This window comes from Panthera onca, chromosome D3, assembly GCF_046562875.1.
Source record: "Panthera onca isolate mPanOnc1 chromosome D3, mPanOnc1 haplotype 2, whole genome shotgun sequence".
Lineage (NCBI taxonomy): Eukaryota > Metazoa > Chordata > Mammalia > Carnivora > Felidae > Panthera > Panthera onca.
In genome coordinates this window covers 28,188,441-28,215,764 of record NC_138350.1, presented here as the reverse complement: position 1 = coordinate 28,215,764, position 27,324 = coordinate 28,188,441, and the positions used below count along the sequence as shown (strand labels likewise).

The window sequence follows — 27,324 nt, the reverse complement described above, 5'->3', positions numbered from 1 at the left end:
GAGCTGTACCACTGCCTTTCATTTACATTCAATCTCACATTTCCTATCTTTCAGCAGGAAAGTTTTGTCCATTCACATTTATTGTGATCACTTGTATTTCTCAACTTATTTGTGTCTGTCTTCCCTTTTTTAAGCTTCTTTCCCTCTATTTTTGTTTTCCAGATTTACTGAAGTATAACTGACAAAGTTTTTTTCCTTTTCTGAAATATATACATTTTCAAAGATTTTTTTTTTAACGTTTATTTATTTTTGAGACAGAGAGAGACAGAGCATGAACGGGGGCGGGTCAGAGAGAGGGAGACACAGAATCTGAAACAGGCTCCAGGCTCTGAGCTGTCAGCACAGAGCCTGACGCGGGGTTCGAACTCACGGACCACGAGATCATGACCTGAGCCGAAGTCGGCCACTTAACCGACTGAGCCACCCAGGCGCCCCTCAAAGATTTTAAAGTACTCTCTGCACCCAACGCTGGGCTTGAACCCACAACCCCAAGATTAAGAGTCACATGCTCCACCAACTGAGCCAGCCAGGCAGCCCCTGAATTATATTTTTGTTGGATGGTTGGAGCTGAATTTTACATGTTGTTTGGATTTTTACTTTTTTCTTACTCAATTTTTTCCTACTGGTTTGGAATGTACAAACTATGTATACTGCTTCAGCAATTCCTTTTTTTTTCTTTTTTTAAAAAAGTTTATTTATTTTGAGACAGAGAGTGTGGGGAAGAGGCATAGAGAGAGGGAGAGAGAGAATCCCAAGCAGGCTCCATGCTGTCAGCACAGAGTCTGATGCGGGGCTTGATCTCACGAACTATGAGATCATGACCTGAGCTGAAATCAAGAGCTGGATGCTAAACCAACAGAGCCACCACGGTGCCCCTCTTTTTCCTTTTTTTCAAGCAATTATTTTTTCAATTTCATCAGGCATACTTAACTTACCATACTTAACTCCAAACTTAAAATTTATCCATATTTTTAACTTCATTACCAAATACAAGAACCTTAGAACCCTGCTTGGGATTTTCTCTTTCTCCCTCTCTCTCCCTCCCTCCCCACCTCCCCTGCATGCACACAAGCTCTTTCTCTCTCTCTAAAAAAACAAAATTCTCTCTCTCTCTGCCCCTCTCCCCTACTCGTGAGCGCTCTCTCGCGCGCGTGCGCTCTCTTTCCCTCTTTCTCAAAAGTAAAATAAAAGTAGGTTTCAGGTACTGATAGACCTGGTATTTATCCTCAATACACCTCCTGACTTCCATTTAGTATGGTCCTTGTTTATCTTTTTACACCCACACAGCACACTTCTATTAAGAAGCAGAACAGGGGTGCCTGGGTGGCTTAGTCAGTTAAACATTTGACTCTGGATCTCAGCTCAGATCTTGATCTTAGGGTTGTGAGTTCAAACCCTGTGTTGGGCTCCACGTTGGACGTGAAGCCTACTTTAAAAAAGGGGGGCAAGGGGAGGCAGGCCAGAATAATGACTAGAGGTACAGCCTCTGAGCCGGACTGCCTGGACTCAAATACCAACTCTGTCACTGCTCTGTGCCTCAGTTTCCTTAGCTGTGGAAAAGAGACAATAATAGTACCTACACTGAACGAAGAATTAAAAATCTGTTCTAGGTAAAACCCTCAAAACAGTGCTTGGAATGCAGCAAGTCTGTATGGAGTTAGCTGGAAGCATTATTATTTTAGAGAGGTGATTTTTGTTTACACCAAGGATTCTCAACCTTGTTCCTCCCGACATTTTGGGATAGACAATTCTATGTTGTGGGGGGCTGTCCTCCGCACGAGAGGTTTAACAGCATCTGTAGCCTCTATGCTACATGGTAGGAGTGCGCCCGCAGTTGTGACATCCAAAATGTCTCCAAACATTGCCAAATAGCCTCCAGGGTACAAAACGGATGAGAATCACTGGTTTAGATTCACACACGCTTGCTACCTTATATGAAAAAAAAGTCTGTTCTCCCATTTTACACCTCGCATCACAAGAAAGATGGTATGAGAGTTAAGAGGAAATGGTGAACAAATAAAAACCTTTCAGTGAAGGTCTCTTAAGCTTTGTTTATCTAAAATGTCTGCTTCCCCCCCAGTCATTGGGAGTTTTGCTGGCATACAACTGTGGTCAGCAGCTCTATCCCCAGGGCTCTAACAACTTCCTACTTTCTTCGTGACACCATCACCAAGTGCTCTGAGTCTATGTCTTGCTCCATTCTAGAAACTGGCTATTTCTAACATACTCTTCTGGCCTATGGTGTTTGTGGCTTTCCCCAAGCAGGTTAAGGCATGGATGCCTTATTTAACCTGCATAGGACTGCAGGACTTTTCCAGCTACCATCTCTCCTCATATACTGGTTGGCTTCTGTTCTCTCTCCATCTGGTCCTTTTATTAGTTGTTAGACTCTGATTTTATCCTCTGCATTTCTTACCCTCCTATTTTCTTAGTACTTTTTAAATGTTTATTTATTTTTAAGATAGAAAGAGAGAGGAGACAGAGGATCTGAAGTGGCTGAAGTCAGGCACTCAACCGACTGAGGAACCCAGGTGCCCCACACCGTCCTATTTTCTTTCTTTCTTTTATTTAAATAAATGCTTATCCATTTTTGAGAGAGAGAGAGAGAGAGAGAGAGAGAGAGAGAGAGAGAGAGAGAGGGAAAGTACATGTGAGTGGGGGCAAGGGCAGAGGTGGGGCACAGAGGACCCAAAGCAACCTCTGCATTGACAGCAGTGAGCCTGATGTGGGGCTCGAACTTATGAACTGTGAGATCATGGGTTGAGCTTAAGTTAGACACTCAACCAACTGAGCCACCCAGACGCATTACCCTCCTATTTTCTATTTCCTCTTCTCTGGGCTATATTCTAGGTAATTTCTTCAAATGTTGTCTCTAGTTCACAAATTCTTTCTTCAGTTGTATCTAATCTGCTGCTCAGGAGCACCTGGGTGGCTCAGTCTGTTAAGCATCTGACTCTTGATTTCAGCTCAGGTCATGATCTCATGGTTCAGTTCGTGGGATCAAGCCCCACACAGCACAGAGCCTGCTTGGGATTCTCTCTTTGTGTCCCTCCCCTGCACATGTGTGCACTCCCTCTCTCCCTCTCTCTCTCAAAATAAATACATACATACACACACACACACACACACACACACACACACACACACAAACTTTAAAAAAAATCTGCTATTCATTCATCTCTACCTTCTCGTTTCAATAATTTCATTTTTTAATTTTTAAAATGTTTTTATTTTTGAGAGAGAAAGGGAGATACAGAGAGTGAGTGGGGGAGGGGCAGAGAGAGAGGGAAACACAGAATCCGAAGCAGGTTCCAGGCTCTGTGCTGTCAGCACAGAGCCCAATGCAGGGCTTGAACTCACGAACCACGAGATCATGACCTGGGCCTAAGTCAGGCGCCTAACCAACTGAGCCACCCAGGCGCCCCTCAATAATTTTACTTTTGTTTCTACAAGTTCTACTTGGTTCCTTTTCAAAAATTTTTCTAATGTTTATTTATTTTTGAGAGAGAGAGTGTGTGTGTGAGCCAGGGAAGAGGCAGAGAGAGGGAGACACAGAATCCAAAGCAGGCTCCAGGCTCTGAGCTGCCAGCACAGAGCCCAACCCGGGGCTCAAACTCACAAGCCACAAAATCATGACCTGAGCCGAAGTCAGACACTTAACCGACTGAGCCACCCAGGCGCCCCTACTTGGTTCCTTTTCAAAGCTGCCTCATCACTCCACCAGGTATCCCAGTGCTTGTTCAGTTGGAATTCCATCCTTTATTTCTTTAATCAGGCCAAGCCCATAGTTAACAATTATTATGTGTGTGGTCCCTGAGCATCTCCACATCTGTTTATTGTTTCTGTTCCTCCTCATAGTATCTCTTCTTCCTTTCAGGACTTCTGGTCTTTATTTGTGGTGCTCAATGCTTGATCTGCAATTGCCACAGGGCTAAACTGGGAGCATTCTCCAATCTGCCCTTGCTCCTGGGGGAACTAGGGATGCCAAGGGGTCCGGCACAAATCCCACTACTCAGAGGGATGCGAGGCTTGCTTTCCCCAATCTTGCAGTGGGCCAAGACATGGCCGGGCAAAGAACTTCCCCTACCTTCTGCTGGCCCAACAATCCAAAATGCATCTAGGATCTAGTTGTCTAGAAGGACGAGGGTTCCTCAGCATCCAGTCTGTCAAACAGACAGAAATAGGACTCATTTTTAAAGCTGGTTTTACAGGTATATGATATAAAATTCACTGAGGAACAAAAATGTACAGAGTGAAAAGTCTGTCTCCCTTCTAATGCTGTACTCAAGCCCCCAGCCTCACCTACAGTCAGCAGTTTGTTTCCATGACTAATTCAGGTCACGTGGAGACTATCACAGCGTATTCTGGACTATCCTTTGAGAATCCTCGCAAAATCTCTGACCCAGGCCCTGTCCTGAAGCTGCTTTAACTACACAGTGCCATTTGGAGAAACTGTGAGAAAGGAATTAACAAATGTCCATTGGGCCACAACACCTATTTTGCGTAGACCAGGCAGACAAGAGGTCAAAGGCAGAGAGAGAGGGATGCTGACAGGCAGCAGCAGGACATGAAAGTAGAGAACTCACATCACATCAACCCACATGAAAGACCAGGTCCCTCTGAAGCTGAAAACAGGATGTGGGCCAAGGTCAGACTGGGGAGGGTGTGGGCAGGATACCCAAACTTTGCCAGTGAACTGACAAAGTCTTAGGAGTGAAACTGCAAGGCAAATAATGGTAGCATTCTAAACTCCTACACATTAAAAATGATTTTTTATTATAAAATGTAAGCTGTGATAAAAAGAAATCAACCACTCTGTAACATATAAAAAGGAGTCAGAACCAGTACTTCTCCTGAGCATCCTTCCATAAGCCGCCCCATGTACGTACCAGGTATGCTGACAAGACAAGAGGGGACACGGAAGCTGGAGAAGAAGAATCAAGCAAAGAGCTAAGAGTCAGATGGCAAGGTGTCAATAAGGGGAACAGAACAATGATCCAAGAAAGAAGGGGATGTCTGGGGATGGAAGGTTCCAGTCCAAGAGTGGGCAGAATGAGCCTCCACATGGCATCTGTGAAGAGCAAAGTGATGCTCGTACAGGAAACTTGAACAAAGAATGGGGGTGCTCGGGTCAGGCAGCCTGGGCTCGACCCCAGCTCTAGTGGGCAAAGCAGAAGCAGGGACACTGCCCTCTTTGAGGGTTACTATGAGTGATGCATGAGAAAAATACATCGACACATCACAACCTGTACATGAATCAGGGTCACAGAAGCTTTATTTGCAACAGCCAAACCTGGAAACAACCTGAACACCCTTCAAGGGTGAATGGATAAGCAACCCGTGGTACACCCAGTCCATGGAATACAATTCAGTAATGAACAGGAACGACTTACTGAGGCAACTTGGGAGAATCTCAAAGGCATTACGCTGAGGGGAAAAAAGTCAGTCTCAAAATGTCAAACATTGTGCGATTCCATCGATGTAACACTTGCGAAGTGACATAACTATAGAGATAGGGAACAGATCAGCGGTTGCCAGGGCTTGAAGCTGGAGGAAGGGTGTGATTATTAAGAGATAACACAATAGCTTGCTACTGGTGATGGAACAGCCTTGCATGCTGACCCTGGTAGTGATATCACACATGATAAAGTCTCATAGAACTACACGCACATAAGCTCGCGGGCAAGAATGCATGTAAAAACTGGAGATGTCAGAAAAAAGGCCACCTGAGTTAGCAGCATTGTCCCAAGATTCATTTCTTGGTTTTGACAATGTACTAAGATGTCAGCATTGGGGAAGCTGGGTGAAGGGCACACAGGCACTCTCTGTGTCATTCTGCAACTTCCTATGATTCTTAGACTATTTCAAAAATAAAAAAGGAAAAAATTAACAAAGCACTTTGCAGTACTGAAGTACACTCTGCATACTGAATTACTGGTTATGAAAATCAAACGTCCAACAAGACAGGCCCTGGAAAGAGGAGGGAGACCCGCACTACGCACCCATTCCCAGCTGGAGTAGCTGCATGGAGGGGACAAGGGGCTGTGTTCTGTAGAGAAGCGCCAGGAGGGCAAGGTACATCCTTCAGGGAAGGAGGGCAAGGGCAATACTGGAAGGGATGGCTCTTGAGATGGAGGTCTTCTGGGGGTTGTGGGGTGCCGAAAGCACCACTTTGTGGCTGAGAACAGCCTGAGACATAACTGTGTCTATTTCAGCTACAAAACACAATCCCCCCGGGTGGAGTCCCAGACTACCCCGACCTCTTCTGAGTCCTCCACTCCTGCCCAGGGGTAGGAGGAGGGCCTCAGTGTCACTTAACCCTTTTGATAGTCTGAAAAAGTTTTGGAACTTTTTCTCTCCATACACAACAAAGATAAAAAGACAGAGCTACTTGGGGAGTTTCTCCACGCTTTCCTCAATACCATCCTAAGCAAAGGGATAAAAATGTACATCGCCTGCAAAGAAGGTGGCAGATTCTCTGAGAAGCACAGTACTCACTCTGTGGAGCTGCTGTAGACACAACAGCCATGCCGTGGGGGGCCATCCCCGAGGTGCCAGGGGGCGGCTGCCCTGAGAGGGGCATCGGCTGCCCCATGGTGCCAAGGCCACCCATCCCGCCCAGGGATTGTCCTGGGCCCCGAGAAGGCATGCCGATTCCAGCTGCTCCCGCAGCAGGCCCACCAGTCAGGCTCTGTAGTGCATTCATAGGGTCTGTGGGAACACAAGGGCACAGCGTCTCAGCCAAGTGCCTGCTGAAACGCAAGTCTCCGAAGGTTATGAGGCCTCACAGAGCACACACTTCCTCCCACCTCCAGGCACAACTCCCTCGAAGCCCCAAGCAGTGAAAGGCCAGAGTCCTGGGAGCCTCTAGGCCTCCAACCGCGGAGGGGCCAAAATATCAGTATCTCTGTCACTGCTCTTGAACAGGGAGCACATCTCAAACCCTAGCCTGGCTTGTGCCAGGGTCCTATTGTTGAGGGATAAACAAGCCCTTTAAGGTATATAGCAGTCCCCACCCCTCCTGGCTGTATACCCCTACTGCTGGGTGAGACACAGCTGGGAACTCCAAAGACAGCAAAGGACAGCAGGCCCTTCTTCACAGTAAGAAAGAGCCTGGGGGCCAGAGAACTGAGGGGGGGCACAGACAGATGTTCTCCCAGGGAGATTACAAGTCTCCTTGCACACCAGAAGTCCACCTCTACTAAGTCTGTGCAGAAACCCCACTAAGGAGTTCTCAGGACACCACACTAAAACAAGCTAAGGTGTGAGGGAGGCGTGCAGGAAGAATCCACAGAGTGCCACCAGGCACAGTGATGCTTGCCAGTAGGCAGGGGACTCAGCTCAGTGAGCAATGCTATGACCTGGAACAAGGAGCCCAGGGCTCTTGTCAGAACAGTATAGACTCACAGCAAACAACTACCTACAGACAGGTATGCCCCAGCCAGGTCAGCCTGCGCAGAACTGAATGCCAAAGAACCCTATGCTCTGATGCCAAGAACTGAGACATTCTCCTGGCCACATGCTCTTCATCCCATCTAGCCCTGGGTGGCTGAGAATCACTGCACATGCCAGGAGGGGTAGCCCAGCAGGGAAACAGGGCCCACACAGACAGGTGCAGCCAGCTTGGCTGAGGCAAGCATGGGCACCCAGCATTTACAGCTGTACTGCCTGCAGTAAGACAAATAGCATGCCAGGCTGGCTCCCTTTGTGACAGATCAGAGCTCCGTCGGCCATCATGGATTCGCTAAACCCCTTCACTGGCAGCTCAGTCGGCAAGACCAGGGCTGACGCAATACAGTTCCCATGAAACTTTGTAAAGGAAGTGAATTCATAGCTATTCTCTAAAAAATATACTACCGATTATTATACTAGATATACCATAATAGTCTTCTTCCAGAGAGCTCAACATTTTAGGTAATGTGTCCATTATTGTGTGAGTTTTTAAACATCTTTTTGCTGGACAAAAACAGTATTTGAGTGACATGGGATGGGAAGGTCTCATCTGACTGCAGTCTGCTAGGAAGAGGAAGCATGGAGGAGGGGCGGGCGTGGCTCAAAGTTCTCACGGCCAGCCAGAGTTCTTTCTGTGAATTTTCTCCTCTCATAACAGCTTAACCCAGACCCACGCAGCATCCACAACTGCATTCTTGCTCCCCCAAACCCAAGGTTGGGATAAAACTTTAATTGAAACAGGAAAAACTCTTACCACTGACGGAAGCTTGAGATTTTTTGTTATCTGTATTTAAGAAAACAAAAACAAAAAACAAAGTAAACAAAATTTTACATAACCACATATTTCCACAGTAAGCCAGCTTTGTAGGCATTTGCCCAGAGGTCATTTGCTGAAACTAAACAGAAGATAAGATACCTCAGAGCACACGTGTGTTTGTGTGTGCATGTCTGTATCCACTCCAGGCAGAGCTGACACTCAAGGGGGTCTGAGGGAAGAAGGTATAGAACTGCCCATGGTCAACCTGGGGCCTCAGAGAACTGTCCTCCACCCTCCCCCCCGCCCCCAGTAGAAGCTTGCCCTGGGCCTACTCTGGTCCTCCATCCTTCCCGGGATCAGGGTCTCAGCTGGGCCCCTGAGCAACAAACACAAGAACTGTAGGGATCCACAATGGGCCCAGAATGGTATCCAGACCTCCACAACACCTCCTTTTTCAGCCTGCCCTGATGAGGAGACAGCATCTCCACTTTCTACTATGAGGAAACTGCGTCTGGCCAAGGCTGGCTAAAAGCCCCACCTAGCTGGCCCTAGCACCAGGGGGAAAGCACTGCAACAGGGCTACCCTCTCTGGGTGAGGCAGGAGCGGGCGAGTGGGCCAGGGACACGCCTGGCCCCAGGGCTGTGTGCTGCTATGCCAGGCTGCCTCCCAAACAGGCCAGGCCAGCCCAGTCCCGACAAGCAGAGCCGCTTGCCAGGACAGACCAAGGCATCTCATCCAGACTGCTCATTCCCCAGGCTTCTGGTTCCAACAGCTTGTTCTAAACAACAGAGGGCCTTCCCAAACACAGCAAAGAAAGTGGAATCAAGTGAAGTTCATCTGGCCGGCCATTCTGGGAAAAAGTGTGGAAAGAAGCAAAATCTACGGGCCACACAGGGGCTCTGGGGTTCACAACATCTCCTTTTTTCTGAGATTACTAACACCATAGCCACCTCTACAAGCACGAAGAGAAGCCACTAGACGTGCCAACTGTGTGCTGCAAAGACAAGCTGTGTCAAGAGGAGCCCATCTCCTGTGGTCACACAACTGCAGGCAGGTAGGAGGCACTGCTGGCTGAAACCTCAGAGCGCTGAACCAGCCTGGTTTCCTTTAGAGACTTTAGATATGGTGACCATCCAGGAACAGTCACTGTCCTCCATGCTTATGCATAACACACAAAAGACCACCAAGACCCCTGAGCCCAGTCTGCGAGGACACACACTTTTAAAGAGCCATGGCTGCTGCCAGGCTGGGCTGACAGGACCCTAGCAGGACCCTGGGAAGCAGAGCGGGTGGAAGGCAGCAGGCACCAGGCGACCCTCACCAGGGCAGGGAGCCAGAGGCAAGACTTATGAAGTTCCTGCCTGACAGGAACACACATTTGGGTCAGACCCCCATGGGCCAATAAAGCCAACTCCTAGGGAAGGAAGTTTCTTTTCCAGGGTAAACCTGGCTTCTTTAAGAACTGCCTAGAGACAAAAGCCACAGTCTTTTGAAAAAGAAGATTAAATGGACAAGCAAAAATAGCAGTCCAGACCACTTGGAGGCTAACATTTCCATTATGCCAAAATCAGCATTTTTGAGGTTGAAGCTCTGAAGAGGATGGGAGACGGAATCAAATGCAAAGCAATGTCGAACTTCCCAGAAAGCAGGAGCTTTTTACACAGGCATTCTGCCTCAGGCACTGTGGCCAAGAAAGCCCCCACCACCCCAGGAAAGGGCCAGCCTCTCCTGGCAATCAAAACCACCCAGAAATGTAAAATTTTACTTACGAATGTCTCGAAAATGGATAATAAGCCTGGCCACGAGAGAAAGGTATTCGTCCTAAAAGCAAAAACAGGAAGCAGTTTAATCCCAGGTGAAGAAGTGAAGTCATGTGACGCCCCTTCCCACCCCCTACACTGCTGTGTCACTGAGTTGAGGGTTCTTCCTGAAAGGCTGCCGGCTCTCGCCTGGCGCGGCCTCCTCTGGAATCCATCTCTCAGAGAAGAGCTGTCAATGCTCAGCTATGGCGGGCCAACAAAAAGCACAAAGAAAAAGCCAAGAGGGATACCGAGAGGCGTCAAACCGCTGCTCCTTCCACTCTGCTGCAAAGGCTCAACGGAGAGGACGGCCAGCCAGCTCAGGCGCCCCTCCTCTCACAGGGGGGACGGCAAGTCCAGAGGGGATGAGGGGCCAGCTTGAGGTCACAAGGCACATCAGCAGTCGACATAGGCAGGCCGCTTTTGTCTTTGCACTATTTGTATCCAAGTACTTTCGCTTTTAATACCCGGCCTGTTGCTCTTTCACTGCTGACGTGCTTGCATGCAAATCTGGCTGTGCGCCCCTGGCTGCACTTTTCAGAGAAGCTGTGTTAATCTGAATTTACTGCACAGGCAAGGGAGAAGGCACAGTGCCACTCAAGGGTGGCAGGTGAAGGCCACTGCCGAGGGCCCGCTTTTTGCCAGCTGCCGGGTTTCTGGAACTGCACAGCAGAGCCTGCCTTCTACTGATTGACCTCTTTGCGACTAAGGACACTCGCTCCCAGGTGTTTTGGGGAAATCACTACTGTGAGTTTGTCCTGTGGTCAACAAAGGAATGTCTGAGTTAAATTCTTATTTCAGCGAAGCTGTCCCATCCTTCCCCTCCTTGAAATACCCGTTCCTCTGGCAAGGCAGCCCCAATAAGGCAAAGCCTTCATTCTCCATCCTGCTTGCACGACCCTCCTAAGTCACTGTGACACAGAGAGGCCACTAGACAGCAGGCTGATGGGATGACATCCACACAACCCAGAACCCAGCTGCGCGCAGCACCTGTGGAGGTACTACCCTGGGAACACATGCCAGTGAACTCAGGCACAAGAGTAAACCCACTGTCTTAAGAACACCTTTGGGGAAAAGTGGTCTCAGGTGAATGAAAAAATATAAGCACACTTTCTAAATCTTCATTACTCCTCACTCACCCCCAAACTTCACCCCACCACTCTTTTTTGGCCAGGGGAATCAGCAGAGGCAAACACGAGGGGAAAAGGCCTGGGGGAAAGGCAAAGTTGGGATAAGAACGTGCAAAGGGGGGCAGGTACAAAGAGAGGGACAGTGAGCCTCTCCTGGAGCAAAGGGACATTTAGCGGGTGTTGTCAACACTCCCAATTTCCAACTCCTCCCACCAATTTCCAGTAGGAAAGACAATATGCCGAGGGTAAAGGGAGCCCCCCTAGAGCCGGGAACTCCTGCCTATGGATCACCTGGTCCTTGAAGGACAGCAGTGTGGTGAGCAGGGAGCAAGGAGGTGGCGGGCCTGAAGGAAGCTCAGGAAGTAAGGCGGCCAAGTACAAGGGGACAAAAATTGGGAGGTTGCCAGGTCAATGTCTGACATCTTGTTAGGGCCTTGGGCCATCTGTTAAATTGGGGATACCTTAAAAGAACTTGCTGAGTTTTATCTATTTCCATAAAAGATAAAACAAAGGGTGACCGGGTGGCTCAATCGGCTGAATGTCCAACTTTGGCTCTGGTCACGGTCTCGCAGTTTGTGAGTTCGAGCCCTGCATTGGGCTCGTTGCCGTCAGTGCTGAAGCTGCCCACACAGAGCCCACTTCAGATCCTGTCTCCCCTCTCTCCCCGCCCCTCCCCCACCTGTATGCACTCTCACTCTTTCTCTCAAAAATAAGTATTAAAAAAGAAAAGATAAAATGAGGAAGCAGGTTGAAAAAGCAACTAGATACTTTACTCAGACACAAGATACAATAAAAATGGGGCTCAGGAGCATGTCCCCAAAGCCTTGAATACAGAACCAGGACTGGGTACTCAAAGCCCTACTGCAGTCCCTGGCCCAGAGCTGCATGGCCAGAGTGGTCTGTTCCTGGCTAAGGCCACCCCACTCACTGCCAAGTGAGTAGAGTGGAGGCTCTGGGGACCAGACTAGACCAGCCTGAGAAGGCCTGGGGCACAGATCTGGCCACCTCACAGTAGACATGGGCACAGAAAGCAGTCACGCGGCTGCCAAGAGGTTTTCTTGCAGGTTAAATACATCTCCAAATTTCTCGCAAAGCCAGGCCACCCAGGAACCACTAGGAGTGGAGCGCTGCACATCTGCTGCCAGTGTTCCTCCTTCAGTAGACCCTGGGGTCTGAGACTGCACCGCTCACGTCCCCCAGGGTGGGCTATTTTACTCCCATGGCTCCTAAGTCATAGGTGCTGACTGACCTTCCCGGCGTGAGAATTCTCAAATTCTACTACTCCCTTCTGCTCCAAAGCACCCCACCTCTCCAGGACTATTACAGAGAAAGGGCTGAAGAGTGTGTGATGTCCCTTACATTCGCTCAGTCTTTATGATCTGTCCCGCTCAACATCAAAAATCTAAGTGTCAGGGCTGCACGTGAGGCTGGGTATTACCAGACCAAGGCAGTAACAGCTAATACCCTGGCATTTACGTGGTGCCAGGCACAGCTCTAAACCTTTACATATATCAATGCTTTTAATTCTTCCAACCACCTACTGAGGCAGGTGCGTGGTGTCCAGTTTGCCAATGAGAAGATAGAAATGTGGGGAGAGGGGCGCCTGGGTGGCACAGTCGGTTAAGCGTCCGACTTCAGCCAGGTCACGATCTCGCAGTCTGTGAGTTCGAGCCCCGCGTCAGGCTCTGGGCTGATGGCTCGGAGCCTGGAGCCTGTTTCCGATTCTGTGTCTCCCTCTCTCTCTGCCCCTCCCCCGTTCATGCTCTGTCTCTCTCTGTCCCAAAAATAAATTAAAAACGTTGAAAAAAAATTTAAAAAAAAAAAAAAAAAAAAAAGAAATGTGGGGAGAAAAGCTTTATACAGTTCAAACCCCAGCTTGACCCATGCAAGTCTAGCATGAAGGCCCAAACGACAAGGGTAAAAGATGTCTCCCCAACAGGGATGTGGAGGGAGCAGCAGGAGCAGGGACACACACAGGCTCCATATAAAATTCCAGACACCACACCCTACACGCTATACACTACCTTTTGTATAAGACATGGGGAATCTGAATACATATGTATGCTTGTATCTGCAAAAAGAAATGTTGGAAGGATAAACTAAAATCGAAGATTAACAGTTACTCCCAGAGGTATCAGGGATTGGGCTGGAAATGAGACTTCACACCTTGTTATATGGTTTTCACATTGGAAGCATGTACATTAAAAAAAAAAATCAAATTGAAGATAATACTAAACCAAAAGAAAAAGTACAATTCCTAAAAATTCAAAATAAACTGAAACATATGAGTTAACTATCAAGATGGTGTCAAAATCATACAGTGAAAAGAACCTTTTGAGAGATCATTTTAAAAAAGAAAAAGCAAACAAAACAAAAAACTGCATGTCCTTAGTGTAAGGGATACATTTTAAGGGCAAACAGAGCTGCAAAGAAATCTTAAACTTCATTCCACATTTTGTTATTATGTTACCAATATTAGTGGTAATATTAGTCTGTTTATTCCAAAGGTATTTTATTTTATCTTGAAGTTTTAAAACTTTTTTAGTAATCTCTACACCCCAAACATGGGGGTCAAACTCACAACCCCGAGATCAAGAGTTGCATGCTCCTCCGACTGAACCAGCCAGGCGCCCCCAAAAGTATTTTAGAGTAAAGCAAGTAATTATGCTAATATTAGAAGCCAAGATGTTCACATTAAGAGAAAAGATACATGTTTAAAATGAAAGTAAAACCCTGTAAGGTTAAACTGGAATGGGAAATATCAGTGTGAAATTACGGGGTTTTTGAGGTTGTCGCTGTTACCACAAAAACATATTACTTCTTAGCTCTCTTCACAAATAGGTGCAGAAGCCATCAGCACCAGTGCCCACACGGCATGCTCTAAATACCATTTCAGCCTCAAAAAGGAACCAGGGCTCCATAGAGGAACGGCCCATTCCGGGACCAAGACGCAAGTAAGCTGCAAAAGATGAAAGAAGTCATGATAAGGGGCCCTAAGAGGGACAGGAGGGAGCTTGGGGGCTGCCCCTCCATGAGGAAGGGAACACAGAAGCATCAAAATGAACCACTGCAATGGACTGAAATACACGAAATGCACAGCCCCAAGCTCCTAATAGTCACAGGAAGAAAATCTACCCTCATTCCCATTCCCAAGCCCTATTGATCACATCCCCCCTGGCAGGGTGGGGGGGGGGGGGGAACCAAGGGTAGCAAGTCCTTGGGTTACAAAGGGACAATGGACTAGAAAGCATCCCTGGGGGGTTCAGAATTGGCTGTGTTTCAAGCAACCAAGGATCCCTGGTTGATGAAAGAAAACCCTTCTTCGCAGCAAAATTCCTTGTAATAAATGTGTAAGGAAAGCCAGAATTAAGGACAATTACCACTTTGCAATACCCAGTTAAATGGTGGAACATGAGGTGATAAGTGGATAGGGAACTTTTAGGAGAAGAGTCAGGCTGTCACTCTCTGAACTCCTGACCAGCTGTTGTCTCGTGGGGAAATACAAATACATGGCACCATCTCAGACATATTCTTGCTAATGAAATCACTGCACCCTGGGCTCTTTCCATCTAATACTCCGTTTATAAGAAATAAGGGGTAAAAAAGAGTGAGTCAGGCAAACACGCATGCCAATGACTCTGCCACTTAGGATTCACAAGGAAGTGAGGAACCTGGCAGAGAAAGCTCTGTATCATCTTGGAGAAGACACGTTATCATCAAAAATAGTATGTTGGTAGATGAATGTGAAAGATGTTTCTGGGGAGGACTCAGAGGAAATGAGAAACAGAGAATCCTTGTTAGCTAGTGACAGGAAGTTTAGCTGTATCCTACTTGTGGGGAAGGCAGAACTTGTAAGCAACAAATTTGGATATTCGGCTGAGAAGACTTCCAAGCAAAATGTTGAAGTTCTGGCCTGCTTTCTTCTTGCTGCTCAGAGTAAAATGCGAGAAGAGAAAGAAACTGAGGGAAGAACTATCAAGCAAAATGGAACCTGGACTTGGTGGTTTGGGAAACTCCCAGGCTACCCAAATTGCTAAAATGAGGAGATTCACTGTTAGGAAGGTGTGCTCTGGAGAAAAGGCCAAGGGTGTGGCTTGACACAAATTTTGCTAGTGCCAAGGAGACTGGGCACAGGATTCACGAATCCCCTCAATTATCTCACAGAAGCCAAGGCCAGGGAAGAAATCATACAGGAAAGACCGGTGGAGAAATCCCTGGTCTAATGGGGTGAATCTTGTCACACATACAGGAGACCCACGAAGGCACTTGAGTGTTACACCAGCAAAAACAGTGCCAGGTTGGCCTGAAAAGGAGAGAGACTAGAAGAAATCAAAGAAGGGTGTCAGACTCCCAAAATTCTACAGGCAGAAAATAGCCTGATAAAATCACTCAGCTGCAAACATGTGCTATTCCTTAAGAAAAGGAAAGATGACCACAAGGGCAGAGTTTTAGGCCAAGAGGCCAAAGCCAACAGCCCAGAGACTGGAGTCTCCAAAGTCTGGTAATTAGTTACAGCAGCTACAGGAAACTAATACACTCTTTCTATAGGCTCACCTATGTTATAGCATGTTTCAGTTATTCCATTTTTTTATATGGCCAAATAATATTTCACTGTATGGAGATACCACTTTTTCTCTATCCATCCATCAACTGATAAACATTTGGATTATTTCTACTTTGGGCTATTATGAATAATGCTATGAATACTTATGTACAAGCTTTTGTCGACATTTGGTAACTGTTTAATTTTTTGAGGAATCATCACAGTTTTCCACAGTGACTGCACCACTTCACATTCCATCCAGCAACGCAGGAGGTCCCAATGTCTCCAGTCATCATGAGTGTGAAGTGGTATCTCACTGCGGTTTTGGTTTCCATTTCCCTCTGACTAATGATGCTGAGGAGCTTTTCATGTACTTCTTGGCCATTTGTGTATCTTCTCCGGAGAAATGTCTACTCAAGTCCTTTACCTTTTTTTTTCTTTGAATTAGGTTTTTTTTGTTAGAGTTGACGGAATTCTTTATATACTCTGGATACCAGTCCCTTATCAGATAAATGATTTGCAAATATTTTCCCCCATTCCATGTGTTGTCTTTTCACTCCCTTGATAGTGTCCTTTGATGCACAATAGTTTTAAATTTTTTTCTAATAGTTTTCATTTTGATGAGTCAAACTAACAGATTTTCTTTTGTTGCATGTGCTTTTGGTGTCACATGTCAGGAACTGTGGTCTAATCCAAGGTCACAAAGATTTATGCCTGAGTTTTCTTCTGTTTTATAGTTTTAGCTCTTATATTTAAGTCTTTCACACACACATTCTAATTTTTGTGTATGGTGTGAAGATGGGACCCAACCTCAATATTTCATATACAGTCATCTAGTTGTCCCAGCACCATTTGTTGAAAAGACTGTTTTTCCCCACTGAAATCTTTCAGTGCCCATGTCCCAAAAAAAAAAAAAAAAAAAAAAAAAAAATCTATTAACAGTAAACACAAAGACTTACTTACAGATTCTCAATTCTACCTCATTGATTTGTAAGTTTATCCTTATGCTAGTATGACATGGTCTTGATTACTATAGCTTTGTAGTACATTTTAAAATCTGGAAGTATTGGGCTGCCTGGGTAGCTCAGTTAGTTGAGTGTCTGACTCTTGGTTTTGGCTCTGGTCATTATCTCCCATTCCATGGGGTTGAGCCCCATGTCGGGCTCTGCACTGACAACAAACATGGAGTCCACTTGGGATTCTCTCTCCCTCTCTTCCCCCCCTCCCCTCCCTCGCTCGCATGTGCACACCCCCCCCAAAATAAATAAATAAACTTTAAAAAGTAAATTAAATTAAATTCAGAAGTATGAGTCTTCTGTGTTCTTTTCCAAAATTGTTTTGGGTATTCTGAATCCCTTGAGTTTCCACAGGATCAGTCTGTCCACTTCTACAATGTCTGTTTGAAAGTTTTCCTCAGATACCAAGAAGTGTATCAAATCCCAGAGCAGGTGCTCCAGAGCCAGTGTTCTTGGCAACAGGAAGCCTTTGATAAGTACTGCATTGTGAGTCATATATTTTAACATTTTATTTTTATACATTCTGAAATATTTTAGATGTACAAAAAGTGAAAAATTAAACAAATGCCAGTGGTCTCCTTACCTAGCTTAAATTTAAAAATAAGACACAGGGGATACCTGGGTGGTTCAGTTGATTAAGTGTCTAACTCCTGGTTTCATCCAGCTCAGGTCATGATCTTGCAGTTCCTGAAACTGAGCCCTGCTTGAGATTCTCTCTCTCTCATTTTGCCCCTCCCCTGCTCTATCTCTCAAAATACATACATACATACATACATACATACATACATACATAAATAAGGGTGCCTGGGTGGCTTTGTTGGTTGAGCATCCGACTTTGGCTCAAGTCATGATCTCATGGTTCATGGTTTGTGAGTTTGAGCCCCATGTTGGGCTCTCTATTGTCAGCATGGAGCCTGTTCCGGAGCCTCTGTACCAACCCCCTCTATGCCCCTCCCCTGCTCACATGTGTGCTCACTCGCTCTATTTCTCTCTCCCTCTCAAAAATAAACACTTTTAGGGTCATGAGCTCAAGCCCCACATTGGGTGTGGAGACTACTTTAAAAAATAAATACAGACAGACCAAAAAATAAAAATAAGACAGAAAAAAAGCAAGTAAGCAAATGAGCTAGCTCTCCATGCTACCACTGACTCACCCTACATCTCAGTTTCTTCACAGGTGAACTGGAGAAAAATGTCACACGGACTAGACCAAGAGAATACTTCTCTCAGTGCCTCAATACATGCTATTGCAAACATATCTGGTGAAAATCAAACAATCAAAATTGACAGTTAAGCTTCTGAACAAATATGTTTACTAAGGATGGTGCAGGAATCCTGACTATCATGCATTTAGACAGAATGGAGTAAAGGAGCACTGCCTACAGGACCTTCCTCATGAACCAGCTACACCCAGCTAGGCTTTCCTAGCAGATCTCAGTAGCTGTTAAGAAAATGTTTATCTTGGGGCACCTGGCTGGTTTAGTTGGTAGAGCATGCGACTCTTGATCCCAGGGTCATGAGTTCAGGCTCCACATTGGGTGTAGAGCCTGGGGGGGAAGGGAGGGGAAAAGGAGGGGAGGGAAGAGGGAAAGGAGGAAGCAAAAGGGGAAGGGAAGAAGGGTAGGAGGAAAAGGGGGAAAGAAGGAAGAAAATGCTAGTCTTTTCATGTGTTCACATTTTTCAATGTACACAATTGTGCTTTTCTGAGCTCTAAGATGCAGCACTTCTAATGCCTGAATTCTTGGGCAGTCCAACAGGTGCCCATGGATAGCAGAAGGTATATTCAGATTCAGTCAAAGCCAGACTCTGGGCTTGTGAGGTCCCTCAAAAAGGCTAAAGGCAGGAAAGCATCTCCTTTTATCAGATGTACATAGGCATCCTCCTCTTCTCTTGCTGGGAGTGTGACTGGGCCTGACTCTATTTCCCAGGCTGTGCTCGTCCCTATTTATTCCAGCTGGTTGGCTGTTCAGCTCAGGCCCTCCTCTTTGATTACTCCTAAGGTAGCTTCCCACTTCTGATGCTCACAGCCTCCCTGGTCCCCGCATTTCACTTTGGCCTCCCGGTGGGGGTTTAGTTCTGTACTAGTCCTTTCTACACTGTAAACCAGAAACACGGACTACTTTTGCATAATACTATATTAAATGCAAGTGAGTAAATGAGTGTTTAACTTTTACACTAATTTAAAAACAACCAAATAACAAGCAAGTGTTCAGAACTGCACCCAGCCGTAGTAAGCATCTCTACATGCTGCTGCTGTAGGTGTCGACACAGAGGTCCCCAGACCCCTGACTGTGCTCTCATCCAGTGGATGCCAATCTTCCCCAAACCTTCAGAGGCTGGTTCAAGTGTTTGGAGATGAAACTATCACAATAACCCACCATCCCCGGGTACAATTATTTTTGCTTCCATCAGCCTCCTTTAGGCAGAGAGTAGTCCCATCTGTAGGAATTAAAGGTGTTAAGGAATTAAAGTGGCTGTTTGGTATCTTTTGCCTTGACGGATGGGAGGCAGTAAGAGAAGTGGCTAAGAGTGTGGTGACACCAGACCATCTGGCTCCATTCCTGGCTCTACCTCACCTAGATCTGTGACCTCCTAGATAAGTTAACTAGCATCTGTATGCCAGAGACTCCTTCTCTGAAACTGGGGACAGTGGTACTATATTTGCATCATAGAGCTGATGTGGGATCACATGAGCTCACACGTGAACCTTGCAAGGGGACACCACTTTACAGGGAACAAATGGAGTCTGGCCATTAAACCTGGATCCAGCCAATGATAGAATGGGCAGGGCTTTAACTTGGGGTGCTAACATCCACACTAGAAGCACGAGCCCATGCCAGGCAATTTGGTGAATTCTTTTTATTTTTTTTAAGTATTTATTTATGTAAGTCATCTCTACACCCAACGTGGGGCTCAAACGCACAACCCGGAGATCAAGAGTCACGTGCTCCTCTGACTGAGCCAGCCAAGGGTCCCTGGTAACTTCTTCTAAATGAGAGCACTCAAGATTTTCCTTGCCTTGAGAGATACACTAGGCAACCTGAGGTGCCCATTAGTGCCCCAGTTCCCTTCAGGGTGGACACCTCTGGACCGGCCAGCTTGTCAGGATTCCCAGGGAAGGTCAGTCCCTTCTCTGTGGCCTCTTCCACCTCCCAGCCCTTCCTAGAATCCAGAAACAGAGAAATTACTCTCCTTCATCCTTCTCTCTGCTCTGGGTCTCCACTTTTTCAATTCTTTCACAGTTGTTCTAATGGAATCTCAGGTCAGAGGTGCAGGTAACAAGAGTGCCCCGGCTGCCATCTGACCAGTCCTCACAGAAGGGCCTCACTGCACTGACTGGCGCCAGCTCTATGAGGAGCCTAAGCAGTAGAAAAAAGCTGGCCACTCGACAACAGTGCCTAAGGAGCAGGTCTGTCTCTGTAAAAAAGACAGGAAATTTCCAACACCTGTTAAAAAAACAAAAACAACAACAACAAAAAACCTCTTCCAAATAGCTGGGGCCTCCTCTTGGAGTTAGGGATTTAGGACAAGCTTGGTCAAAGGAAATGGACTGCTGTTGTTAAGATCCAGAGTGTGGGCTGCAGTGAGGCAGAGGCTAAGAAGGTGAGGGGGCTTTTGTGCTGCCAGGTACCCCCTTTGGGATGGAAAGCTTATTCCTCAGATGATCAGAGAATATCTGTGACAGCCAATCTCCAAGAGGGCCACCAACAATCCCTGGCTTCCCTGTACAAACAGGCCACTGCTCACTTCAAAAGACAGAGGCAATTCCCACTGCCCTGGATTGGCACTGGCCTCAGGATCTCCTGTATCTGAGTGAGGTTCTAGGACTTGTGAGGACTGGCAGCTTCTACTTCCTCCTCCTCAGAAGCTAGCTGCCACGTAGTAAGGAAGTCCAGGCCATACTGCTGGAGACACCATGTGGAGGCCATGTCAGGAAAACCAATGTGCAGATAATGTGAATAAAGCCTTTATGGACCTTCCAGGTCAGCACAGCTGCCTGCTGAATACAGCTGTATGAGAGGTCACACAGGAGACCAGCAGAATGGTCAGCCAGGCAATTCCAATTGCCCTGACTGCTGACCCGCAGAATCAGGAGAAATAACTCACTGCTTAGATCATTAAGCTTTTGGGTAGTTCCTTATCAAACAATAGATAACAAACAATACTGAACCAACAAGTTCTGCATTTCAAAAGCTGAAATAGTTCAACAAACCCTAATCAATATCTTTTAATGCAAAGAAAATACAAACAAGACCAGTAATAACACCCCATCCCCCCAAATATTTGCAAATTCTACATCTAATAAGAAACTTAGATCCAAAATACATAAAAACTCTAACAATCAATTAAAAAAAAACACCAGAAGTCAATTTTAAAATGGGCAAAGGATGGGGCACCTGGGTGGCTCAAACAGTTGAGCATCCGACTTTGACTCAGGTCATGATCTCACGGTTTGTGAATTCGAGCCCCATGTTGGGCTCTGTGCTGACAGCTCAGAGCCTGGAGCCTGCTTCGGATTCTGTGTCTCCTCCTCTCTCTGCCCCTCCTGTGCTCATGCTCGCTCTCTCTCTCTCTCTCTCTCTCTCAATAATACATAAATGTTAAAAAAATTTTTTTTAAATTGGGGCGCCTGGGTGGCTCAGTCGGTTAAGCATCCGACTTCGGCTCAGGTCATGATCTCACAGTTCATGAGTTCGAGCCCCGCATCAGGCTCTGCACTGACAGCTCAGAGCCTGGAGCCTGCTTCAGATTCTGTGTCTCCCTCTCTCTCTGCCCCTCCCCCACTCTCTCTCTCTCTCTCTGCCTCTCAAAAATAAAGAAACGTAATAAAAAAAATTTTTTTTAATTAAAAAAATAAAATTAAATAAAATCAGCAAAGGATCTGTATAAACAATTCTCCTAAGAGTATATACAAACGGCCAACAAGCACATGAAAAGATGCTCAATATCATTAGTCACCAGGAAATGCAAATCAAAACCACAATTTTTGTGAGATACTGCTTCACACTCATTATGACAGCTATAATAATAATAAAAAAAAGACAAACAATAACAAGTGTTGATAAGGAGTGGAGGTATTGGAATCTCATACCCTGTTGATGGGAACGCAAAATGACACAACTGCTTTCAAAAAGTCTGGCGGGGCACCTTGCTGGCTCAGTAGGTGGAGCATGAAATTCCTGATCTCAGGGTTGTGGGTTTGAGCCCCACATTGGGTACAGAGATTACTTAAAAATAAATTTAAAAAAATTTTTAATATTTATTTTTCAGAGACAGAGACAGAGAATGTGTAGGGAAGGGGCAGAGAGAGAGGGAGACCAGAATCCAAAGCAGGCTCCAGGCTTTGAACTGTCAGCACAGAGCCTGACATGGGGCCCAAACCCACGAACCATGAGATCATGACCTGAGCCGAAGTCAGACACCTAACAAACTGACTGAGACAACCAGGTGCCCCCAAAATAAAATCTTTATTTAAAAAAACAAAAAACAAAAAACAAAAAACAAAACCCACAGCCTGGCAGTATTACCATATGATTCAGCAATTCTACTCCTCAGTATCTACCCAAGAGAAATGAAAATGGTATGTCAACAGGAAAGCTTCTACACAAATGTGTGTGTTTTTTTCTAAAGATTTTATTTATTTTTTATTTATTTAAAAACATTTTTCTAAATGTTTAGTTATTGAGAGAGAGAGAGAGAGAGAGAGAGAGAGAGATCGCACACGTGCATGCACGGGCAAACAGGCAGAGAGAGAGGGAGACACAGAATCTGAAGCAGGCTCCAGGCTCTGAGCTGTCAGCACAGAGCCTGATGTGAGGCTCGAACTCACGAAAGGTGCCAAAGTCAGATGCTTAACCAACTGAGCCACCCAGGTGTCCCAAGAAAATGTTTATTATGTATATCCAGAGTGCAGACCCCTCCACATCTCAGTGCTCAGCTCTTCCTTACACTTACATGTGGTCACAAACACATCATACAGGTGGTTTCTCTTCTGGAAATTGCTTTCTCCAGCCGATAATCTTGATCTTTCCATTTCGAAAAACATTCACCTCATCTAAACACACAGACCATGTCCAAATTTCCCGAACTGACATCTCTATGTCTTAAAACTTGGTTTATCCAAACCAGTATCCCACTGAGGGCCACAAACAGCATCTACTTTTTTTTTTTTAATTTTTTTAACGTTTATTCATTTTTGAGAGACAGAGAGAGGCAGAGCATGAGCGGGGAAGGGGCAGAGAGAGGGAGACACAGAATCTGAAATAGGCCCCAGGCTCTGAGCTGTCAGCACAGAGCCTGACGTGGGGCTCGAACTCACAAATTGCGAGATCCTGACCTGAGCCAAAGTTGGACGCTCAACCGACTGAGCCACCCAGGCCCCCCTAACAGCATCTGCTTTTAATTCTTGACATGAAACGATGTTCTAGAACTCCCAATACCACACTCAGGAACAAAGTGCTCAACGCAGACCCAGTGCAGCTGAGGGTCTGCACAATCAGGATTTGAGAGGGAGGCAGGGCAGGTGCAGTGGTGCAACAAAAGCCCTGGCTGGGCATCAGCCCCTTCTCGCATAAGCTGGGTAACGCTAGACAAGCCGCTGGCTTCCTTGTTCCTGTTCTGCTTCATTTCTACAAAAACAGCTCTGCCCTGGGGAGAACACTCTATTGAAAGGAGGTAGTCACATGAAGCCCATGGCACCTGGCCCAGGACGAGAGCTCATACATTGGAAATCCTCCCCAACTATTCCACCTGTGACATTCCTCGGCCTGGATCCTAGCTCAAGGCCTCAACTTCCACAAGCATCACCTTTAGCACTAAACAAAAGATGACAAGAACTCTTCTGGGCCCACGTGTCAGGGCCCTGTGGAGCTTCGCTGAGCACCATGGGGAGCACTCTTACTCAGAGGAACAGCTGGACCCCATTGAACACCCTACAAGAGCTGGGCTCTGCCCACCATGAATGGATGGTACTGGCAATGGGGTTGTAGTCACAGGCCAGGCCTACATCCTGCATGTCTCCCCCCACCCCCCCGCCCGTATACCATGGACACGTGGGAAGACTGACAGCATACTGACGGTAAAGGTGACAGTGCCCACGGTCAATCAGTGAGCAACCACCCCGCCCCCACTCCATAGGCAGATAGCTTCCAGATTCTGCCCTGCACCCTCCCCTTCCTAAGCCTCGCTGCCAGGGAGGGTGACTGCACCCACCAAGGCCTTACCCGGGTCTTGGCCTTCAGGAACACATGGCTCTCCATATCCTTGCTGGATTTACTGTGGGCCACACCAGCTTTTCTCATGGCATCCTCACTGTAACACAGAAGAAGAAGAAGAAGAGATATTGACATGTGCCTATAAGTCTGCTCCTGCAGGGTTCCAGGCCAGCAGGCCCTGCACAGCAACTGCCCCTGGACGGAAGAGGCACTGTCCCATGGCATACCAGCCTAGCTAAGGTCCAGGAGAGGCATCAAGGGAGGGACTCTCAGCACAGCGATAAAAGGCAAGCAAGCTGAGCAAGGGAGTAAGAGGGCAGAGCCATGAGAAGGAAAAAACAGTAAAGGCAGACACCACAAAGCAAAGCAGCTACCTCCAGCACAAAGAACCAGAGGATCTAGGCCCTAGGAGTCACTCACAACCCACACAAAATCAAGTGTATTCAGATGGCTGAGTAGCCAGCACCCTCGATTTCCTACCCTCTGAGTGGCCTGGGTCCCCACTCAACTTTGGCATTAAGAACCGTGGGGCCCTGGCTCCAGTCTCCTCCTCTGTAAAACAAAGGAGGCACACAAAGTCAACTCTTAGTTCCTCCCAAAGTACGTGGGACGTGCAGGTTCTCCGGGTTGGACAAAGGAAATAAACCCCACAAATGTGGCAAACACTTAAAAACACATTTGCCAAAACATGCCCAATCAGAGACAGAATGCTATCATAGGTTTTCACCGGCTAATGCTCTGCTAGGATAGAGCCACGTACACCAGCTAAGCTTGAGCTCCCTGTGAATGGCAGCACACACCCTGCCGAACACACACAAAGCTAAGAAAACATTTGTGTGTGTCTGTTAGAAAGGAAGGGGCATGTTAGGCTTGGGTCCCAGGGACTGGCCCATCTGCTCAGAGCCTGCCCTCTTTCCCAGCGTTGGGCATGCTGATAAACACATGAACGAGCACGTCAGGGCTCTGCAGACTCACCCCAGGAGAATTAAAAAAAAGCCTGATCCAGAGGCACCTGAGTGGCTCAGTTGGTTAAGCGTCCAACTTCAGCCCAGGTCATAATCTCATGGTTCATGAGTTTGAGCCCCGCATCAGGCTCTGTGCAGATAGCTCAGAGCCTGGAGCCTGCTTCAGATTCTGTGTCTCCCTCTCTCTTCCCCTCCCCCACTCCCCCTCGTGCACGTTCCCTCTCTCTCTCAAAAATAAATGAAACATTAAAAAAATAATAAAAATAAACATAAACACGCCCGGTCCAGTGGTGCTAGAAAGCCTACTGACTGCTCCACACAAACAAGCAAACCCCAGGGTACTGGAAGAGTATGCAAATGGAGCTGCAGGATCATGTTTGTGATCCTTAAATTCAGAAAGGAGGCTAGATTCTAAGACTTGGACAAATCTGTATTAATGTGTAAAAGAAGCATAAAATGACACTGACCCATTACACTGCTGGGTAACTCATTAAACACATGGGTTCAGAGTCCCTACCCCCATCTGCTTCCCCAACCTCCACCGAGGCAAAGAAGCAACAACATGTTCCTGTTAACAAGGCAGCCAGGATGGAGCAGACACACGCACGAGGGGCAATGTGATCAGGGCCACAAGAATGGAGTAAAAGGAACAATGCAGAAGGACAACACGAGATCAAACTCATGGGGAAGTGAGTGTGGCAGGCTCAGAGGACTGAGCCAGCATGAGGCAGGCATCCATATGTGGAGATCAAGAGTTGTCACCCAGTTAGGCTCTAAGTCACTGAGCATTTCCAACAAGAGAACTGACTGAGCAAACCCGCTTTCAGAAGGACAACTCACCTGTGCCCCCAAGCCCCCAAGGCCATACCTGTTCCCTTCCCCACCTTCCAATAGCAGTGTGAGGCAAACCTTGCCATGGAGACTTGCCAGGGCTGAGGGCCACAGAGCCGCAGGAGGTGAGGGGAGAGGAGTAGACACAGCAAGAGGGTACTTGCTGGTCAGTGGAACATGCTGGAGGCTGGCTGAGAAGAAGTGGAGAGGCCATGGATAGAAGGTGGAGCCAGAAACCAAGGTGTGAAGCACAGAAAGGCAGAGGAAGGGCTGAGGGCTCTGAGAGGGGGACTCGATTACGCAGATGGGCTCTGTGCCCAAGACAAGCAATCTCCAAGGGCTTAGGCAGGCTCCTGGCTGGCTGAAAGCAATTCTCCCAAGCTGCTGGCTGGCCACTTTTAATGGAGTCAGCAGACTCACAGGCCCCACACAAACTCCGTGCACTCTGACCGCAGCAAAGACACCTGGCACCATCCACAGAGACAAGACACAGACAACAGCTTAATAGCTTTGAAGCGGGGGGGACCTTGCCAGGTCCAAAGGCACCAGATCCCAGATGTGCGGAGGGAGGAGCCCTGCCCCATCCTGGTCAGGGCGACACCACTGAGGACACGGACAGTGTGGTCATTGGCTGTAACTCAAAGAACCTGACGAGCATCATCAAGACAGGAGGCCAGTAACAGGCCTCTCTTGACAAGCTAGAACACACACCTTAACAAGAGCAAACAGAACTAGAATAAACGTCCACCAAAGGGGCTGAGCAGCTATGGAGCCAAGGACGAAGGCCACTCTTCAGCCGGGAGCCAGGGCTCTGCGAGGCAGCAATGGGCCCATGTCACGTACGTGTCGTTTCCACTGCTGCACACAACACCTGTCCAAACAGGCCCTGCATGTTTGTTGGCTAAAGAGTGAAGAGGGCCCTGAGCACTATTTTCAGTTCTGCAAACCATATTTTTTAAAATGTTTTTGCTCCTGTTTCTAGTCTGCAGATCATGCTCCACAGAATAGAAGATGAGGCAAAAAAGAAACCAGGCAGTTCTGCTCTCTGTTACCACCCCACGCTTTCCCCAAGGAGGCCCTGTCCTTTCCTTTTCAGCCAGCTCAGCATCTTGCCGTCCATTATCTGGTTCTAACTGCACAGGGAACAGTTTCTCACATCAGTGCTTAAGGGTGGTGTCCCTTCCTCCTTCTGTACCAAAGACCAACGTGTTCACTGCATGAGGCTGCCGTGGGTCCCAGCCCCACATTCAGGGCAGCCCCCAGGCAGATGCAGGACCAGCTGCTCTCCACAGCCCCCTGTGCTCTGTCCCCACGATGCCTACAGAAGCAGCTGAACCTGGATGGCCACTCCTCAGCCTCTGTCTCCAGAAGACATACCCCTTCCAGCAACTGTCACTCAATAAAGTCAAACTAGCACACAAGAAAATAGATCTAAAGACAGAGTGGTGGTTACAGCCTCAGAGAAAACAACTTAGAAGAACAAACAAGTCTTAGTGAGCTCCACCCACACACGATCAAGCCTGAGGTCAGTGCGGGGAAGCCAAGGGCCTGCCCAGCTGGGGGAGGTCAGGGAGCAAAACTAGGATCAGCTCACAAGGGTGGACCCGAATCGGTGG

The 27,324-nt window shown here is 47.2% G+C and overlaps 1 protein-coding gene across 5 annotated transcripts in view; it reads right to left on the bottom strand.

The window, feature by feature from the left end:
• LOC132665670 (mediator of RNA polymerase II transcription subunit 15) overlaps positions 1-27,324 on the bottom strand; it is a 67,813-nt gene that overhangs the window by 20,397 nt on the left and 20,092 nt on the right. For 3 of the 5 annotated variants that reach the window (XM_060613026.3, XM_060613023.3, XM_060613022.3), the window contains exons 2-5: positions 23,922-24,009; positions 9,980-10,031; positions 8,207-8,236; positions 6,499-6,711 (exon numbers count right to left, since the gene is read on the bottom strand). In XM_060613026.3, the coding sequence (XP_060469009.1) occupies positions 6,499-6,711; positions 8,207-8,236; positions 9,980-10,031; positions 23,922-24,009 (383 nt within the window). Of the gene's footprint in view, positions 1-6,498; positions 6,712-8,206; positions 8,237-9,979; positions 10,032-10,260; positions 10,462-23,921; positions 24,010-27,324 lie in introns of those variants that run through there. The other 2 variants (XM_060613024.3, XM_060613025.3) reach the window with 2 other exon arrangements.